The sequence below is a fragment of the Acipenser ruthenus genome, chromosome 47 (assembly GCF_902713425.1).
Source record: "Acipenser ruthenus chromosome 47, fAciRut3.2 maternal haplotype, whole genome shotgun sequence".
In the NCBI taxonomy this organism is placed as follows: Eukaryota; Metazoa; Chordata; class Actinopteri; order Acipenseriformes; family Acipenseridae; genus Acipenser; species Acipenser ruthenus.
The window spans coordinates 3,840,885-3,862,668 of record NC_081235.1 but is presented as its reverse complement, the minus strand read 5'-3'; the positions used below and the strand labels follow the sequence as shown (position 1 = coordinate 3,862,668).

General features: G+C 41.3%; 1 protein-coding gene across 1 annotated transcript in view; it reads right to left on the bottom strand.

The window, feature by feature from the left end:
- Positions 1-21,784, bottom strand: part of LOC117966300 (ephrin-A2-like) — a 105,669-nt gene that overhangs the window by 7,483 nt on the left and 76,402 nt on the right. The window contains exon 2 of the mRNA XM_059013921.1: positions 1,429-1,721. Coding sequence (XP_058869904.1) covers positions 1,429-1,721 — 293 coding nt within the window. The remainder of the gene's footprint in view (positions 1-1,428; positions 1,722-21,784) is intronic.

Below are 21,784 nucleotides of genomic sequence, written 5' to 3'. Positions count from 1 at the left end.
ACTCAAACCACCTATTGACTTCACTGCAGTCCCTAGCTTTCTCTAACTACTGACTAATCTTTAAAAAAAAAAAAGAACCTAGGACCAGAATACATCCTCTAGCACAGTGGCACTGAATGCTTCAAACCAAACTCCAGCTATCTGCTCCCTGGCCAAACACACAGAAACACTTAAAGAACAGGGGCCTCATTAATCATGCTTTCATTAAACAGTTTTAAAGAAAAAGATTTGAACAATTATTAAAAAAAACTGAAATAAAAGCGAAAAAGCGTTGGAATTGCATCATTAGAGCTGATGGTTCTCCCTGCTGAGATCTGCAGCCGCTTCCTCCCGGCGGGAAACCTTTTTAGCGGGTCAGAGGTTGTCATTCTCAAGGCCATTAGCTGAACAAGCTGAGCAGATTCAATCCTGTCAACCTCACAGAACACCCGCTACCAAATCCTAGACACTGAGCTAGCGAAGGACGTCTGACCCGCCCCACCACCCCCGCACTCCAGAGTGGAGACCACATTCAGACACAACACCCCCAAACCCAATCCCAGACACTGAGCTAGAGGAGGACGTCTGACCCCCCCCCCAGAGCGGAGACCACGTTCAGACAGAACACCCGCAACCCAATCCCAGACACTGAGCTAGCGGAGGACGTCTGACCCCCCCACTGGAGACCACGTTGAGGTTAATGGATTTCATCTGCTAAAGAAGCCAGGAGGTGGCAATTGCCTCCATCAGCTTGTCCGCTAAATATGCTTTAGCCAATCAGCATAATTTCAAATGTTCTGCATGACTGCGCCTGTAACCGGGTTTGCACCGATCTCCTCCTGCGCTGGCAAACTCTACAGCGAACAAAGTGCTGCCATTTGACAAATTGACATTTTCATCAAGAAAGTAACGTGCAATCAAGTTGTCGGCTATTTTAAGCCCAAGTCCAAATCCAGGTCACCTGTATTATTTCAGAAATGGAATGGTGTACGAACCAAGGTCTTAAAAAATCCTCATTAACTTTCATGTGGGTCTTTTACCCGACTAGATTTTCACTTGGACTGAAGACGCAGGACTGCGGATGATGCTACCAACTTCCAAAAAGGAATAAGAAAAACGGTATAAAACTATCAATAATGAGACCCTGAAGCCTGTCCACTGTGTGATACGCATCTCTGTCATTTCAAAATTCAACTTGCTGGAAAAGCTAATTACGGTGACCTACACATCCCCATTTAGCAAGTTTCATAACAGTAGTTTGTGAATACAATCTTTGTTTTTCTGATTTATAATAAGTGAATACACTGTGTTTAGGGTGTCACTTACTGTAACAAAAATTATTTCGCACTGTTTGAGCAGACAGAGTTGGGACAACACAGTTCTCTGGAGCTTTCACTGGTGAATCAAACCCAACCCCTACAGCACACTTGGTACGGCCCGGATACTCACAGATGTAGTAGTACTCGTGGCCCGGGCGGAACTCGAAGCCCAGTGAGAAGGGGGTGAAGAGCTGGAACTTTTCTGAGAACTTGAGGGGCCCGTTGGGGCTCTGTGGCCGGTTGCACTCCCAGCGTTTGAAGCCCTTTGTGCGGTGGTCACAGCTGGTGTAGCCGTCGTAGTTGACCATGAAGAGAATGTAGCGCTCCATGCGTTCCTGAGGCAGGGCCTCCTCATAGTGGGGGCAATAGATATCCAGGTAGTCATTGATGCTCACCTCCACCGTGTACTCCCCTTGCTGGAACCTGTGTAGGAAACAGAGGCAGGGGAGGGCTGAGTTCACATGGACAGTCTGAAGTACAAACTGCCTGTACCCCACTGGTTTAGCTGCAAACAACTCTTTTCTTTGCAATTACCAAACAGGTTAGGCAAGGCGAACAGTATGACATTTTTGTATGTGCAGCTGGTACACCAGGGTGTAACCATTAACCTGTCCCCCCTGCAACACTCTGCCCCCAGTGGGTGTAAGAAATATCACATTTGTTCGATGATGTGCTGCAGGGGGACAGAACTCTATTGTGAGAATATCATTTCAAAATACACATTATATTAATAAAAAATAAAAACATGACATGATATTAATAAAATATTACTGCAGTGCAGGAAAATGTATTTAATCTTTCCAGAGCTGAAGAAATGTTGCTGCCAATGCCTGCGTTTGCCCCTGCTCAGTCCATCTGCGGCCAGCAATATCTCTTCATTAGCCTGCTCTTAACCGTGGCGGTTCCAGTGTCTGGGTCTTGCTCCCTCAGTGGTTAACGTCTCTGCCATTGATTGACCCCCCCTCTTAATTAATGACCAGGGATCTCATCAGATTAATACAATACCCTGGCCATAAATAAGAATAAGGCAAGTCAATATGAAACTGTGTTTCACTGCGCCTCTGGCAGACAGCTTAATGGATAACTTAAAATACTTAGCTGTGGATATTGCTGTGAGTTAAAATCCTAATGACTGGCAATTGCTTTTGTTTGCTGTTGGATATTATTAAGGAGTTTAATAAAGGAACTACACATTTTTTTTAAAATAACATTTAAAACGTTTTGTACTGAATACATGTCATTACAGTTCAAATTGACTTTTCTACCAAGTCTGTGTGCTGACTATTGGCCTGAGCACCCTTGTACTTTCCTGAAAGGAAATCTTTAAGTTAAACTTTTGAATACACTACTGGATTACATATCAACCACAGAAGGAAGGCCACACCAGGATATACCTGTATTAAACATCGGGTTGGGTCACCATTTGCGTGGCACAGACTCCACAAAGTGTTGGAAGGTATCTTTCAAGTTCAACTCAAACATGAGTACACCGAGATCCAGGGATTGTGGTGTCCCTGGAAATCATTTGCACAGAATTCTGGCACGGTGGATTGGTGCACTATCGTCTTGAACTGATAGTTCTGTTCAGTCTCTGGGAAGTATCCCAGAATGCAACTGCAACAGGGCAATCCAGTGCAAAGCAACTGGTGACTGACGGGAAGATGACGGCTGCAGAGGATTGTGAACCTATCAATACGCATGAGAACCCAAACACTAAGCAGGTAGTCAGCAAGCTGCTCAGTGTGCAGAGGAAGTAACGCAGGGCAGAGTTTAATCAACTACTGAGGGATGGCCACTTTATTAGAAACATCCTCTCCTTGAAGAAAAAAAGTGACCCACTGTGAAGATAGACAGACTCGGGAACAGAAGTGTCACATCAATTATTATTTTACGTCCTCTCACTAGTTTTTCCACAAACAAAAGGAAGAATGCAGCCTATTGATCTGCCAGGGAATGATTTCTTGTCAAAAGGTCTCATTGGGGGCCCTCGATGAAACAAGACATGTAGCGTCACTTCACTCCTGTGAAATAACTCTGAAATGAATAGAAACGTGCGGAGCGATACCGCCTCCACAGCAGTGAAGATTTGAACTTTCCTCTCCAACTCTGCCCAGTGCTTCCCGAATGGAAACAGAAACTGCCAGTAAGGAAGTCCGTCTCCTCTCTGGAGGAGTTCTCAGCTGTCAGACTGGCAGCGGAGAGGAGACATCGTCTCTGTACAATCACAGAATGACAGTCACTGCAGTGGCGCTGGTTACATACAGGTTTCACGTCATTCTTGTTTGTTTGTTTGTGTTTATGACTTGGAACATCGGAACGCCTTATTCGATTGATCATAAACCTGACTATTAAACATATCCATTAGTGAGCGCACTTCGGTGTGGTTCGCTAGATAAACATACGTTTTTAAAAACAACTGGAAAACGCCCACTTTAATGTGAGCGCCATTTTTAAAGAACTGATGCTTTATTAGATGTAATAAATATTAAAAGATGATAATGTTTTAAAATGGCACTTACATTAAAAAATGAATGAAAAGTAGAAAAATAGCAGAGAGAGAAAGCGAGAGAGAGAGCGAGAGAGAGCGAGAGAGAGAGAGAGCAAGAGAGAGAGAGAGAGAGAGAGAGAGAGAACGAGAGAGAGCGAGAGAGAGAGAGAGAGAGAGAGAGAGGGAGAGAGAGAGCACCTCATTACTGACTGTAACACCCCCTGCCTGCCATTCAGTCCTGGGCCTCTCTCCAGCAGAGAGTTTTCTGCTGCTTGTTTTGTGATCTGGTTTATATTAATTCCAACTGAGCGATGCCCTCAAAACTCAGTTCCCTTGAATTTCAAGCAGAGCTACACCTATCCCCTTGTAATATTAAGTGTTAAACTAAAGTGATAGCTGCTGCTCTTGAATTAACAATAAAAAGAAGACAGCATGGCTCTCTTTCCCAACTGCAGAGAGCCGAGGCTGTATCTCTCATCATCTCCTGCTCTCCTGTCCGCAGTAAAAAGCACCCAGCATTATCCCCTCTTCCCAAGGACAACCGGGGAGACTGAACCCAGAGCGGCAGCCTCACTCCCACATTCCCCAGATGCCTCTCTACAAACAGGCCTCTGTCTGTGCCTCTTCCTGCCCTGTCCGACCCCCCAGAATGGCTCTCCACGGTGGAGCTCTCATCAGTGCTAGCCCTGACGACAGAGCCCCATCTGTTTACTCATCTCTTTTACACTTTACAGGGGAAAACTCGTTGAGTTCTGAGGAATCACTATTAATGGGATTCCGAGGGGGAACATCACACTAAATGTGTATTTTTTTTCCAGATGCATGTGGAAGTGTGGCATACATAAAGGCACCTCCTTAGATCCCGAGATTCTAATACTCTTGAGCTGAAGAACGTTCTCACTGAACTGCATTACAATTGGCTTAGAGGTCCTCCTCTAATCTAGATCCAGTATCTACAATCCCAATGGGCTGTTCAGCAGGTTTTTCCTGTCCAGTAACTAGATGTGCTGGTTTTTAACTGGCAACACTGGTTCTCAAGGCTTAAAAGAGGTACACCAATAAGAAGCTGTAGAGTTGATTTGATCAAGCTATACCCCACTGGGCTAACCCACAGCTGGACTGTTTCAGAGCATTTTCCATGGGGTGAACATGACAACTGCCTTGATCTTCACCTACCATACACTCCCAACCTCCTACAGATGTTTCCAATTGCATTTATAATCCAATATAGCTTTCTTTTTTTTACAAATATTGTTAACCGTTCAGTTGCTGTGCGATTGTTAAGTGGTTATGAGGTCCTTCTGTATGTGCGTGCATGGTTAGAGTATTACCTGGGAATATTTTTTTTTGCTGTTATGAAAAATAAAAAATGTCATATAGGAAAATTGTCATGTCAAGTGACAGACCCTTAAGTTGTAAGTTGTATGAATCTGGGCTTTATATCCAGTAAGTAACACCCTATCCACAATACCTAAATACCCCAATCAACACACGCAGCCATTCAAAAATCGGGTTTTCAACATGTGACGATCTCGTATTTTTTAGGTAGTGTGCACAGTGCATCAGTGTGTTCCAGTTCCCAACAGAGCAGGGAGTTAAACAGAGGTTCAGACTAAACATTAGGAAGGTGTCCGATGATTTGAGTTTTTTAATCAGCAATGGGAAAGCAAGTGCTGGGATGTGACAATAAACATTCCTTCACACATTTTTAGGGTTACCAGATTTCCTGAGGGAAAAACTGGGACTTTTTTTTCTTCAATTCAATGAAGCCGTAGCAACTCTGAAGCTGTTAAAATAACAGTATATAATAACACAGGCATAGTTTAAACATCTGGTGTATTTATTGCAGATCAAGTTTTCTTTCCATTGTCAGCTAATCAAAACATGTTAAATAAGCCAGATTAGAAAAAATAGATCAGCTATTACCATTTAAACATGTGATATACACATAATCAGAATTATTAAACAAATAATCCATAGCATAGTTTATTTTAGTTTTTTGAGTAGCGCTAACACACCCTAATACAATTACTTTGCTGTTAACTTGCCGAGCACACTGATAAAGTTTTGTAATTGCAAAACCGGGTCGATTTTACTGTTTTTAACCGGGACAAAAAACGAAGGCTGAAAACTGGGACAATCCCGGGATGTCTGGTAACTGAATGTGGGGGAGACACAGGGGCTGCTGAGCGCCGTTAGTTTTTGGTGGGGGTTCGCCTCTTCGATTTGTAGAGGTTACAAGGTGTGTTTCAGAGGGAAGCTGTCGCTGCATGCTCAGAATCTTTTGAGTTTTTCAGTTACTATGTAAGGACAGAAAACACTGCACTAGATGATTCAACACAGCGTATTCACTTTGAAACGGAGGAGCCCGTGCTTGCACTGCCCCAGCCTCTCGCAGTAACCTTTTCCATATGTACCATGTTTATTATTTCTTTGTATGAAAGCGCTCTGCCTGCATTCTCTTCTAGCCCCAAATTTCCCTTGGTTTTGAACTTTTCACCATCAGTGCGAACGATCTGTCGAGATCAGCTGCAGCCAGTCCCCCTCGGAGCTTGAAAACTCACAGAACTCACTAGCAGGGGAATGTAACCCCTGAACTTTGAGCCGTATTTAACACATCTGTACGTGTAGAACCAATCAGTCAGCAATGCACTGCCAATCTGCAAAGCATCGAGCAGCCAACCTAACAAAGACTTCAACTGATTCATGAGGACCAGTGTAATGTAGTACTGGAAATAGATGATAGGGGGCGCACTGGAGATGTAGAACAATTATTGTCCAGAGACAATCCACAGTTTTAAATATGATATATTTTACATATAAAAGTTCCTAAGCTAAGGACCTAATTGATTCTTTAAAATACATTTTTGACCTATATTGAAATACACTACAGTCAGCACTCGGATCTCCGTTACCCAGACATACGTCAGTCACATTTTACAGCCCTTGTATTAAGAATAAAATCAATCCCAATTATATATAAATGTAACAAATTAATGCACTTACCCGTCACACACAATTTCCGACTCCAGTTTTCTGATACAAAGCCCATCTCTTCAACGTTACAATTTATCTGAATATCCGTCACAGCCAGTTTTTTTTTGTTTTTTTTTAAATTCTATTAATGCCAAATCAGTCTGTCTTATATTGTGCAGTTAAACAGCGCTTTCTCCAGTTTCACCTGACGAAAATGCAGCCAAAACAAAGCGAACGAGACAAGCTAGGATAATGTAACAGTTAATCATTAAACAGTTTTAGACACTGTGATGTATTTTGTTGCTTTTGTGCATTTTCATTTACAAGTGAACTGTGACATTAGGGCCTTATCGAGCACTATATTCTGCAATTTTGAATACTGACTTTGGATACTGTTGTAATTCTGGAAACTGTTTTTTTTTTTTTTTTTCAATCTTTTGGTTTTGCTAAATTGCATTGCCTTTTACATTTTACGCAGTTCCGTGTGTGGATAACATTTAGATTTCATTTTGCTGTTGGGTTATTAATGGGAAATTTTACATACCGCTACAATGCGTACCGGATTTAAAAGGCTGTACTGTATTACAGTTAACGTGTCGTCTCTCTAGTTTTTTATTTGACTTTTATTTAGCCAGGTGAGTCAATTGAGAACAAATTCTCATTTACAATAACGACCTGACCAAGAGGTTCGCACTACAGCAGTAAAAATAAATAAAAAAAATAAAAAAAATACAAACATATATATATTTTTTACAATAGCAGTTAAAACTTGATAAAAATCACACAATTAGCAAGCACAAATATCAGTCAGCAAAGATTTGAACCTATGGCTAAAGGCTTCCATGGAAAGAAAGCTATGCAACATTAGCCTAAGTTACAACGCATTCCAGTCGCTGGCTGCAGCAAACCGAAATGAGGTGCGACCAAAAGCTGAAGCAACCCCAGACAGCACCAAATTAATCCATTCACTGGATGTAAATTATAAAATGAGGAAGAGATTAGTAGTAATTTCTGCAAATAAATAGAAGTTTTACCAAGTAAATACCGGTGAGTCAAACGTCTTGTGTATAAAGAAGGCCAGTTAACCAGGGAGTAAAGACCGCAGTGTGAGTGTGATAAGGAGCAGCAGTCACAAATCTTACAGCGGAATTATAGAGGACAGCGAGCCCCCCAAGGGTCTTTTTAGAAGCCATTTTGTAAATTACATCGCCGTAATCAAAAATGGGAAGGACGGATATTTGAACTAGGGTGTACTTGGTAGAATGAGTAAAACAAGACTTGTTATGATATAGAAAGCCAAGTCTAGATTTGACTTTAGCTTGTATATTATCAATATGTGTATTAAAAGTTAATGCACTGTCCAACCAAATAGTATTTGTAAGTTGATTTGCTCCAATTCAGTCTTATGGAGAGTTAAAATCTTGTGGTCACCGTTACAGATTCTACTGCCATTTTTTCTACTAAACATCATAAATTTAGTTTTATTAGTGTTCAGCAGAAGACCAGAAAACGCCTGAACGCTGTCAAAACCAAGTTGCAGATCAGACACAACTGAAGACATGGAAGAGCCTACTGAGTAAAGAATTGTGTCAAAAGAGAACCTTGTGGGACTCCCTTTGTAACTAAGATATTGAGATACAAATGTATGTGATTTAACACACTGAACCCCAATCAGAAAAGTAATTATGAAACCATCTGAGGGAATCGTCACTAAAACCGATATCACCCAACCTTTTCAAAAGAATTGAGTGATCTACAGAATCAACTGCCTTTGCTAGATCTATAAAAATAGCAGCACAAAATTGCTTTTGTCAATGACAACGTGGGTCTGGCCTATCACCCCCTTTAAAAAGGGGTAGGAAAGTAGCAGATTTCCATATTGCAGGAATTTCAGCTGTTTTAATTGAAAGATTAAATAAAATAGCAAGAGGCACAGAAATGATACTGATTTTAAAAAAACAAAAAACGGATCAATTTCATCACAGCCTGCTGACTGACTTCGGATCTAATTGAAGTGCTCTAACACCTCTGCTTCTGTAACGGCCTGCAATGTAAAGCTAAAAGGACAAGGAGGGAGTTCAACGTTAACAGATCTTACCAAGTCTAAGCTGGGAGTATTGTTCACTATGGTTCTATCAAAGGTGTGACTTAAATTAAAATACTACTTCTGTTACAAATATAGTACTGTACCAACAAAACCAATACAGTACATCTAAATGGAAGCCGACTTATTTCAAAACACAGTCCTTTCAGATACGTATTTTTGATATTGCCTGTTTTGCAAGGAAGGGTTACAAGGGTTGGAACGGGTCAAAATGAGATAATCAGATATGCGTGCTTAACCGTCACTGAAGTCCAAATTTTATAGGGTCGGATATGTGAGTGCTGACTGTAGTTGATATAATTAAGACATGGTTGAAGCATGAATGCAAACATATTTAGACTGTATCCATGACACAGCTAAACTGTGTGAAAGACACACTGTGCTTTTCTAACCAAATTAGTGTGACTGGAATAGCTGCCTATCTGTTAATAAGACAGGTTGCAGGTGAGTCGATATTAGCACCAAGAAAGTAACAGAGGCGACACGTCACTAGAATTTGTCATTCTGTGAATATTGGGTCTAGGAAATGGGATATATATATATTTCATGTTTTATTTCGTTGCTGCAGTTTTACTATGCGTTTGCCATAGTTTACCCTGGTTTGCAGTGTTTATTAATATGCTTTACCATACCTTGCTATGCTTCCCTTTGCTTTACCACACTTTCACTGTGCTTTATTACACTTTGCTATGCTTTTACAACAGGGTTGTTTCCATTGAGAAAACCTTTAAGTGAGCATACTCAGGATTCGAAGAATATGACAATAGAGAAGTTTATTTCTGCAAATATACACCGTGGTAGTTCCGTTAAATTTAAAACAACATCCATAGTAAATATTTAATTTCACTTTTAGAGTGCTACAGATACAACCATTGATACAAGATTCAACATAAAACCGTTTCTGAATGATTCCCAGAACCACTCTCAATGTTCATTTTACTTGCAGTCCATTCATTTTGCCCTGAACTACAGCATTTAACTATTGACCTAAGCTGGGTTCAAACCCAGGCCTCCAGAGGCTAGTGTATTAAACCACGGCGCCACCAAGCCCCCACCACACATTCCCAAACACAATAAACGTCTCTTCAGCAGATAACCGGTGTGAAATAGGAAATGAGTCCTAAAAATAGTCACATAAATAAATATTCTAATAGGGATCATGAATACGAGCGATGAGCAGGAATGAGAAGTCGCATCGGGAGCCACAGGCGGTGACCTTGCCCAGGGCGATGTAGCTTCAAACACGCCACAATCATTTTCAATTGGATTTCAAGAGCGCGACAACTTAGAACTTTGGCAAAACCCATTTCTCCAGCCGCAGTGCTATAAATCGGAGTTGAATTGATGTCACGTCCTGTGTTATTGTTGGGCTCCATACCATGCGCAGTGCAGAAGTGTCCTGGGTGGTGTACTTCATCCTGTCATTTTTCTCTGACTTGCACATTTGTTTTTACAAAACCTTTCCATTTAAAATGTCTGATTTATATACATCATTTATAAATAAATGCTTTTTTCGCTTTCCTGATTTATAAAGCAGCAGTATATAAATACTGTACTGCTGGTGTAATCAGAGGTATTCATTTCCAGCCCATAACTATTCCAAAAGATAATGAGACTTTAACATTATATCTCCAGGTAGGAAGAAAACTAAAATCATTAAACATGGACCACATCTACCAATTTTGCTTAAATTAAAAGCATTCAATTTACAGTTGAATTGTTTTTAATCTTAACCCGTAGTTATGCGTTGTGAATTGACTGTGGATAGGATTAGGGTTAGTTCAAGTTCTAAATAAACCCCTTACTGTTATAATCCCAAGTGTTATTACCAACCAAAGCATTCCAATAATTCACAACAAACAATAAGCTAGCCAAAAATAAATAAACAACAGTTAAAATGAGCCAAACCATCACTTATTACTTCCTGTCAGATTCACTCCCCTGGCCCCAGCCTCACTCTGATCCAAGTGAGTCTGACCTACAGCACAGGAAGTGATAAACCGTGGTTGTCTACAGAAAATTCTGATCATCCCTTATTTCAAATGAAAGATTAGTAACATACACGGCTGCAACTTCAAATAAGAGCGATTGGTATGACAGAAATGATTGTGCATCAGCAACATGTACAGAACAACTCAACGTCTGTTTGCGAGAGGCCCGGGATGGAATGGCAGGCAGTTCAGGATAGCACTGAGGTGCTCCTGCTTGGCTGTAGCGCTTTGTTATCACTAACACACCCTTGCTAACAAGCTCCAATGACAGACTACCCCCACCCCACCACCACCTACACAGCATTGTGGGAGGCCATGTCAAAGAGTGGGTCTTCCATCATGTCCGCTGGTGGTAACCACACTTTGCACCCGGGGCTGCACCCACCATTGAGGCCGCGATCCGCCCGAAACCGAATCCGTGTCGCTACAAGGAGGAACAAAGGGGGCAGTGTTGTCACCGCGCGGCTCCCAGGCAGGACTCCCAGATGTGAGATAAAAGATACAAGCAGAGGAACAATGTTATCTGCAGCTTGTATCAGCCGGGGTGGGGGGGGTCGGAAACCAGAGCCTATTATTAGGAGGCTGGTGAGCCTGAATAGCTGATCAGGGCAGCAGACAGTGGTGCTCTATTGTGGACTGGAGCTGTGAGGTACAACACAGTGGAAACCATACCCTCGGCATCCACGATTCCCAGGCTCGCCTCGGCTGTCCTTACCTGTGGCTCGGCTCGCTCTAATTGCGAGGGATGTCACAAGGCTGGCGGTTTTGCATCAGCGGCTGCACTAAACCAGGTCTGTGAGATCAGGGAACACTCCCTAATATACATGCTTAAATAGAACTCTGAATGAACAGAGATCAGTGGCTGCGTAAAACAAGTGGCTGATTATTCAATAACTACATTATTTACCCAAAGGTAAAGCCACATTTAAATGGTATTTGCAGCTATAATGCAGCTGTTTAAAATAAGTTATGTCATCCAAAACTAGAGATGCCAAGGTCAGAACGTACAAATGAGTGAAATCAAAAAAAAAGAAATAAAAAAATCCAGGGAGTGAGATTTGGGAATATTATTTAAGGAGTGAAACTGCTAAACTGATGCCAAAAACGTTCCTAAAACAGGCGTGATATGACTGGCACTATAAACCACTTCACAGTGCAAAACACTAAAAGAAACTTAAGTTTACTGACAATTATTTCAATGCCTGGAAGTCTTCATGTTGAAATGTTTGTCTGTGAATTTATTACGTTTCAATGACATAAATATCTCCTTTGAGCGGACAAAAATGAAGAACCTGTGCCATTAACCTTGAGTGTCGGGCCAGTAAGAGCAGCCACTGACTGGACAAGAAAAAAAGGGGTTTAAATTGTTCTGGAGAGGGAGACGTGACCGTCCCTCCGTGAATACAGCTTTAGATTAATTCGGGAAATTCTGCAGGACAATATAGACTTTTAAAGCACATCAGTAAGGACTAGAGCCTTTACCTGAGAATTGTGTCTACAAGTTTCACATTTAACATAACTACCATAATGCTAAATTAATTTGCAACAATGAACATGTGTTCTATTGTCACATTCTTATTGTTTCCATGTGTATCGAATCCTACACAGGCCAACAGTTTTGAGGTCATTTCTCCTACTTCACGAAGTCTGAGATCTGCTGTCTAGCACAATGAAGAAACATCAAAAAAGTGCCTGCCATATGTAGCACACACTTTTTTGTCCCCTATTAGTTGGTCACGCAAACAGAATTCTTGATAGGATTTTAGAATGTACAAAAGCTCCCTGCTGCAGCGATCCTGGTGGGGAACAACAGAAGACCTGACTTTGCAACTCTACAGACACATGTAAAAAGGTAAGTGTGTGCGTAGTACTGTTCACTATTGTCTCTGCTCTTGTTATGGATTCTCACTCTGTATTTAATATTCAGACTCCTCTGTCTCACACCGCAGTGCTCTGTCTCTGATGTTGCAATTCTGACCCACTTATTCTCCCCTGTCCCTGAAGGGGGGGAGCTTGGGGTTCAGGATCAAAGGGTACAGCTCACACCACACACAGCGGGGCTGCAGCGCTATCCACAGGACAGTCTTGGGAGTGCGCTTCTGTCTATCGCTTTAGGTTTAAAAGGTGCAGTTACTACTAGGCAGAGCTACTAAAAGCTAGATTAAAATCACTGCAGGGTGTTTTATGACGAAATGTTATTAAAAAAAAATAAACAGCCACTCTTAGTAGTGCTCGGTTTAGAAATACTAAAAGAAACTAATAAATTAATTCCATGACAGATGTCTTTCTCGGTGTCTGAAGATTGATTCCTATCTGTGCTGTTATTGGATTTGAATACTTTACAAGACACAGTATATCGAATCTCCAGAAGAGCACTTTTGGGCAATAGCAGAAAGAAAAAGGTCAATTCACTTTTTGGATGATATAAAAAAGCACTGATAATTAAAAAAGGGAAACAAAAACACACCAAAAAATAGAAGCCCTGTATTCTGTATAAAACTGTATATGCATTTCAGCAACTGTTTCATTTGAGATTTTATTTTCAGAGCAAAAACAGTGCAGACTATGGAGCCAAAACACACTGGGTCTGATTTTCCACTGTGGTCGAACTGTCATCCAGTTATATGAGGGAGGCAATTTGCCTGTGATTTGCCCTTACGGGGAACCATAGGTCAGGCCAGTATGTATAACCTGACGTTCTGTGTGATTTAAAGTGGACTTGACCATCTTACTTTGTTGATTTTAAAAGCAATGTATCCATCACTGGCCCTGGCTGTGTGTGTCTGCCTGCCTGCTGTGGATCAATGCAGGGTCATTGACCTGCCTGGTTCAGACTGTGTTGAAATGACAGCCCACTTCTCCCTACTGATTAGCCCCCCGGCCAGGGCTATGGACAGATGTAGTGTGTCTCGAAGGGGGGCAAACACTCCTTTGGAGGACGCATTAATACACCACGTGAATTCTGACAAGACAGCAACTCCAGAACTGCACTCCTGACTACCACTTATTATGGACTTACCTAAGATAACATTGGGTAGTGCACATTTACTGCTAATCAGAGCCTGTGAAACCATACCTGTTTGTTTGTAGTCCTCACTAAGCATGAGAAGGGCCACCACCAAACTGTTTGGGGCCCACAGAGTGATCTACCTTTATTCCCCAAACAGCTTTCCACACTTCCCAACTACATTAGCCATTGGGTCTTATTTTACACTGTGACATGATGTATTTAATAAAGTTAAAAACAGATGCTGTAACTGTATCTAATTCATATTTGACTTTTACTCCTAAATTAGACAGAACTTCAAGTCCCTAAAACAACATTTAACTTAAATAAATTATCGGTTTCAACACAGCTTAAGAGGGGAACGATGAAAATATGGCATTGTTGAAGCTTGCCTAGTAAAATGAAACTTGACACAAAGCATCATAGTAATAATAATAGTGAGGATGGGTACATGCCTGCTATAAGCATGGCAGCGCTGCCCTGCCAGTTGTAAAGGGCATGGTCCCTTTGTTTCCATGTCTTGTTGTTTCATTGTTCTGTGCTGCTTTCTGGTCAATTGCATGTCCTGTTTCACTCCCACTCCACTTTTCTAAAAGCAGCCTTAATGTCCTGAACGCTGCCTGAATCACAAACCAGTCGCTGAAAGCCAGACTGTGCTGTCCTCCGACACCGATAATTACAAGCAATTTCACTGGCTTTTTCTTCTTTTTTTCTGCTAACTTTCACTCATTCGTTTCTATTTATTTTGTTCTCTCTTTCTGTGGCTGGTGAGAATAACCAATTAATTCCCTGCATTTCTGTTTAATCAAAATTTAGCCAAAATTCCCTTACGTGAAGAAACCTGAAGCATGGTTTTCCGGGCCTAACAAAATAAACCCTATTTGGAATCAGATGTTTGATATTATTTCAGGTTCCATATAACCAAATTCCATATAACATTTCCATATTCTGGAACTATGCAACTCAATAGCATATTATGAGGATAGCTAAGAATACTTCCCTGGAGCTCAAAAGACTTATTCTTAAATACTGAAGGGGACCTGAGGTCCTCTATATTAGGAAATAGAAAAATAAATGAAGCACAGATGTAGTATACATCCTTTAACAAACTAACTTAATTTATTTAAATAGATTACTTTAACCTTTATTATATGAAAACCTGAACAAGCCTCTTTCTGTTTTATTCAGAACTTTAAAATATAGCTAAAAACCTAAGGGCTGACTTGAGCAATCTATACCCAGCACAAGCCACAACTGGATTTTATCAGAGCATTTTACAGCAGAATCACCATGGACTGCATCAGTCATGGTGAATACTCTTAGTCATCCTGGGATTACCTTTAAAAATATGTGGTCGATGCAATAATCCAGGGTGATTCCCTGTGCTGTAAAATGCTCTAAAAATATCCAGCTGTGGCTTATTCAGAGGGTGATCAAATTGAGTTTCTTATGTTTTTAGGCTCCTGTCTGTCACAAAACACAAGTCCCTGAACAGGTAAATCCAGGTCTTGATAAACAGATTTTCATTTCGTTAGGAAAAATAAAATACCGGCTGGTCAGATTTCTCCCCCGCTAGGGGATGAACGAGTTTGGGATGAGATTAAAGATAAAAAAAGACAAGGAAAATGACACTTGATATGGTTGAAATAACGTAAAGAAGAGCAGCACTTTACCCCGAGCAGAGAGAGATTGCTCTGTGTCTCTGCCTCTCGATTGGATTTAATCAAGTGCCTCTTATTGCTGAGCAAGACAGCCGCTATTAGGCTCCCGTACCTTTCAAGGAGGTCTGGGCTAGAATTACAGAAACTTCTCCCAAGATAGCTCCATTTTATCAAGGGGTAATGGACCACGTCGTGCCTGAGAGAAGAGGAGGTTGAAAAGTGACCAGGGGGAGGCTGGGTGTCGCAGCGGGCTAGTTCCGTATGGTTTCACTTCAAGATTTATGGCAGGAGTAGAGCCATCTTGTCAATCACGTCCAACATCTGACTTTTCGTATTTATAGCGAATCTTTCGTATTTATAGCGAAACGTTGTGTTTTTTAATGTGTTTTGAACTGCACATATTGTATTAATACTCCCACAGTTTTGAGGGAAGGTTTGCTTATTCACTAGCTTTTCCCCTCTGGAGGACTGGGAAAGGAGTTTAGTGTTCCTAACTTACTTTCAACAAATAACACAATGTTGCCCTATTCAGTCTGTTTGAGAGGCCCAGGACTGAAAGGTCCAGTTCAGGATTGAGGGGACTCTACTTGACTTTAATTTCATTTCTGGGGAAACCCCCAACGGTGTCCCAGCTTAGTTTCTTAGTCTGTCCTAACAATGTATGGATGAGTGTTTGAAGCTACAGAGTGAGGGTGTTACCAGCATTAGAGTCACATCAGGATTGAGATGCTTGCTCTCTCTCTCTCTCTCTCTCTCTCTCTGAGCTGGGAGGTAAAGCTCCTGTCTGCCTGGCAGTAGCCAGCGGCATTGTCCCTCGCCTTCAAATTGAAATTCACATTCAGCAGTAGGAGCCGTTAATGCACTTTTTGTCACCAAGACACCAGCACACTGGTCTGAAAATGAGGATGCCAACGAGAGATAAAAACTACCCACAGACTGTTTCTGCAATGTTTCATAAAGTCACACGCACAGATATACATATTTATTACTGTATTAACCTTCTCATCCTTCAAACTGATATTTACCATTCTGCTGCGTTTTCAAAATGACAAGAAGTGCCAGTCAAATCTTCAGGTCTGTATATCAGCACGTCGAGGGTAGGGCTGTTAAAGTAATGCATTACAATAACTAGTTACTTGTAATCCGATTACTTTTTTTTTTTAGTATTCCTTAAGTACTTTTTAAAAATGTAATAGGTATTGGTTTGATTGAGGTAAACAGGTACAATTTTATCCAAGTGATCTGATGGGGATACAGTAGTCTCTATAGGAACACCTCCTAAGAGAACACTTCTGCTTAGGGAACACCCTTGTGGTGAAACAGATTTCCCCCTCATTGTAAATGCTAAAGGAACAGAAACTTCACTTAAAAGAACATCTTTTTGGCGACGCTAGCGATTCGTTGCTAACCGATTCAAAACTGATACAGTACTGTTTAGTAACCTGATAACTCCTCCTCATCAAACTCAAATGGTTTATTCAATCATTTCCAAACTGACTTGTCATCGCGAGAGTAATTTAGAGCTGCTGCTGCATTTTGTAACGTGTGTGTCGGGTGGTGCTGTGTTAATAACCATGGTGTTCAAATTCAATCTCATAATTACCTTTCAGAGCTGCTGCTTCATTTTTACCATACGTAGGGGAGTTTTGTTAATTTTGTTTGCCAGTTAGTTTATTAAAGTTAGTTTGTCCGTTTGTTTATTTTATAGTTTATTAACATATGCTTTCCTATTGCTTTTTCTTATTCTGTTCATTTCATATTTTTCATAAATTGGTTCCTATCGCGGTTGTCCTTGGCATATTGTGTTTGGTGGCCAACTTTGCTACCCGAGGGGTGCTCTCTTAACCGGACACTACTGTACATAAAAAAAAAATCACATATGCCTTTCTTATAAATAAATAAAGTTGAAATGATCAGTGCTCATCTTAAATTGATGTTAGCAGGATTTACTGGGCCATGCAAGACTGAACATGTAACAGATTCTTACCAGGGTCTTTATTAGCTACGAGGAATTCATAAATTTGAAGCAGACACAATAAATAAAATCGACAAGGGAATCATCCCTGTGTGCCAAGAGAGACTAAGGGACGTGTTAATCAATCCTGAGACACTCCTCCTGTGAATATCAACCATCCTTCACTTATCACTGACAAACTGCAACATTATCTGACCCTGGCTTTAATGTTAAAGGTGTCAAACCCTTATTGGTTTTTTTATTGCTCTGTTTTGTTTCCCAGACAGTTTGTAATGCTGTACAGTATTTGAATAGGATATGCTGTAGCTTTCATTACACCTCCATAACAGTAGAACTACAGGCTAATCCTTCATAACCACTTTGAAAACTGTCTCTCCGTGAAGCAGCTTTCAACATAATCTTAAACACCAGCACAATGACACTGCATTCACCATCGAGTGATTTAAGGGGTTTAATGAGAGTGCAGTCTTTTTTTTGCATTTACTTTATTATAATAGATTTAAAAAGGAGCCATTGAAAGAAAATTGTATGTTCTTTGCAATGATTGATATCAGACTAATAATGGTGAAATCTTATGATACAATTTTGATCACCGTGGGCTTGCTAATTGATGACTTACCCAAAGCAACAAACCTTATATTTACATGGAACAGCCTTCAACATTTTCAATAAATGAAAAACGCAATCTGTTTAACTTGTAATCAACAAAAAGCTTCTTTTTTTATGAAACGATAATTACTTTACAAATAACTAAAATGGGTTTCAAATCATATAAAAAAAACAAATAAAGCAATACATAACTTTTTTTTTCCTTCAAATTATAATTTTTTTTTTACTGTTGGTTTGTATGGTAGTGTTTATGTCTGACACACCCCTGGAGATTAAGGGGTTAAGTACGCAGGGGACCGGTTCTGAGTGACTGTGATGGATGGAGTCATCTCGCTCTCTCCCGGGGGGGACAAGCCTACTTGGCAATCTAGCTGGGATGAGGGCCTTCCACTTGTCACTGCCATTAGCCTTCAGTCTTGGGCTAATTGGAGACTTCATTACGGGCTCCTCTCACACTGAGCCGAGACCGACAAGGGGAGCAAACACTAACACCTCCATTAAAAATAAAAGGCAGGTTACAGCTCGATGAGGCTCCCAGCAGGCGCTCTCACTCAGCCTTCATCGATCAAGCCACCCAGTCTGCAGTCATTCTAAATGGTACAATTACTCAAATGTTGTGTTTTCTTCCCTTTTGATGTGTGTTAAGTTGTTTTTACCGGACTTCAGGGGCTGCTCTTCAGTTTTAGTTGCCTGCTACAGATATATGTCTTGTAGATCAGACACCATCTATTGCTCAGCTGTCTATTGCCAACAAAACAAACTTGATACAAAGTGGCAGATCACGAAATGGCAACGAATCACTTCCATAAAAACTCTTTGGCAGATCTAGCCCTAGTTACATGTGTCTATAGCAGGCAACTAGAACTGAAAAGCAGATCTTGAGAAACCCCTTTCATCACAGACACTGAGAATTAAGAAATGTGGCCATTGGTTTCACCCCCAACTTCCCACATAAGCTATGGCTGTCAATACAAAATTAGTACCATAAACAGTAAAATCACATGACCTACAGTGCATTCACACTATTTGCATGTAAAAATGTAAGTAACACATGGGCCAGTTTCATGTGTCTCACAATTCTGATACTCCCAGTAACCTGTGCTAACAAATGCAGCAACCAGTTCACAATCGGCACTGCTCTAGCCAAGTAAAAATGGAAGTGTGCCTGACAGAGGCATACATAAAGCTGGAATCAAATTTAATTACAATTGATTCTCAGGACAAATGCTTGACGAATGTATGGATGTATGTATGTCTGCCTCCATTTTATCCCCAGGGGATAATTAGGGGAATGGCATCATGTCATGTCCTGCACTCCATCGACAAGTGTTTTGGCAGGTCTATTTTATGTCAATCACCTATAGATAGAAAGTCAGAGAGCAGGCTGGCAGGCAGAAAATTGAGATAAAGACAGGAAGCAAAAAATACACCAAAAAAGGCACGCCTGTATATCTATCAACACCTGTGCATTTAAAATTGACCTGAGGAATTGATCCTTCACCCATGCTGGCCTATGGAATACCGAAGCAAAGATCTAGACCTGTTTGAACAGACATGGGCAGTACAGCACTGTGTGAAGGGGAGCCATCTTGTTCCTTCTGCCTCAGTCCAAAGCTTGACCTTTATCCAGATCTGGAAATAGTTCCCTCAGGGGAGAGCTGCTCACGAGTGCAAATACAGCCAGACTCCCATTTCAGTCTCTTTCTTCCCTGTCATTTGTCATATGAAATAAGCTGGGGGATAACCTGCTCACTCCTCGCACACCTGCTCCCATCTCCTGACTGCCTGCAGCTTCAATCCCTGGCTTCAGCAAAACCCAGACAGAATAGAAGCCTGGAATGTGAAAGGCTTACCACTAGAACAACGAGAGGTCATTCTGACCCCTTTTCATAAGAATGAATTCATGAAATCCACCTAAACTTGATATTAAATCCTCCCACTCAAACAGGTTTATTTTCTCATGCAATGGCTGCTATAGGTTTTGCAAAAGCTGAAAAACATCCAAGACAATGTGAGAATATCTAGCGCCCAATGCTAATTAGGTGTCAGACACCTCTGAAAGTAAACGCGGTGAGTCTAAATTGTCAGTACGACTTGCCTCCGCTGTGCAAGAAGGTGGAAGGGAACCAAACCCTCTCCTACAGGTGGAGACACTGACATTGGTGATGGCACAGTGTGGCTATGTGTAGATATTGTTGGGCAAAGACAAAGACGTCTTGCTGGACAGAATGGACTTTAACACATTGCTGGACTTGAAGCAAGGGTGTCCTGTCCAGTTCTGAAGGTATGTACCACCCTAGGACTTGCACTGCTTGAAACACACTCGCCTACCTTCAATTAAGTATACTGTTTAAATAGAATTAATGGTTCCTCCTTGATAACTGCATGAAGAGGTCCTATTAGTAAACCTATAGACGTGGGTGTGACTTATTCACAGTGTGATCTGTTCAGGGTTACCAGGAGCTTGATTGATCAAACCCCTGGGCACCTGGTCATTACAATCACTTACCGAAACAAGCTCTTAAACCCAGGACTGGGTGCAGGGCTAGTGCCTACTCTACCCTGAAGAAGTCTTCTGAACAGTACTCTATTGTGTAACAGGTAAGACTCCCATTGCACAGCACTTTAAGACAGCTCAGGTTTCACTGTGAGCCTAATTAGTTACACTTGCACTAGCAGCCTCTAGGATGCCTCTAATTAAACTCGTGTGACTAATTAAGCTTGAAGTACAGCTCAGGTTTCCGACCTGCGCTCCTTGACTATATCCCAGGTGTTCCTTGAAAAGTTCCCCAAATGAAGCTACTGGTTCTACCCATTCCCACACTCCCAACCCGTTACACTGTGAGCAGCTAACACAGCATCTCCACAAACATGCTCTGGGCCTCCAAACGACAGCCTGGTTGCTATGGAGTGTCGCAATCTGACGTCACAGTCTTCGAGACAGATGCTCTTCTTGGTTACCATACGCCCTGCCTGGACCTGAACCTGATATTGAGCTGAGCCACTGTTTGCCATGGCAAAGAGTCCACAAGATCACCTAGGGAAGAACTTGTTTGGATACAACGAAGTATCACTGAAATGAACCAACCATGCAACGTTCATCCATAGTCTTTCCTCTTGTTAGCTTTATTAACATTTTCATTGGTCCCCTTTTACTGTTCTGAGAATCTTTCCTTTTTATTCAATGCTAAATCGGGCTATAGAATAGAGAACTCGCACGCTGGTGCCTTTGCTGTAGGTCACAGGGTTTGATTGCAGCTCAACCATTGGAGTGAACCACATGAGGTGATAAGGCACCATGAAGCAGCTTTTCATCTATAGCGCTGTATTTGAGATATCTGCATATTCCCTGTATAAAGCAAAGAACCATCCTGATGGTGTTAATAAGACAGACAAATAATGACAAAAACTTCTGCATATAGAGCTGAGGGCTGATTAAATCATTAGGCCAGTTTGAGATTTGTGAAGGTTGGCTGAGGAGGAACTGGGTAGTGGTTTGGCTTGAGGTTAGATTCATGGAATACGTCTGTCAAGAATACCTACTTCTAATGATGTCCGGATCGAAGGACCAGAGGAGGGGGATTAAAGATGAGCTTTCTATTGATTTTTAATTGACTCGAGTGTACCACTAACGCACAAGGGGAAAAGGCAGCCAGCAAGGTTACAAAATGAGCT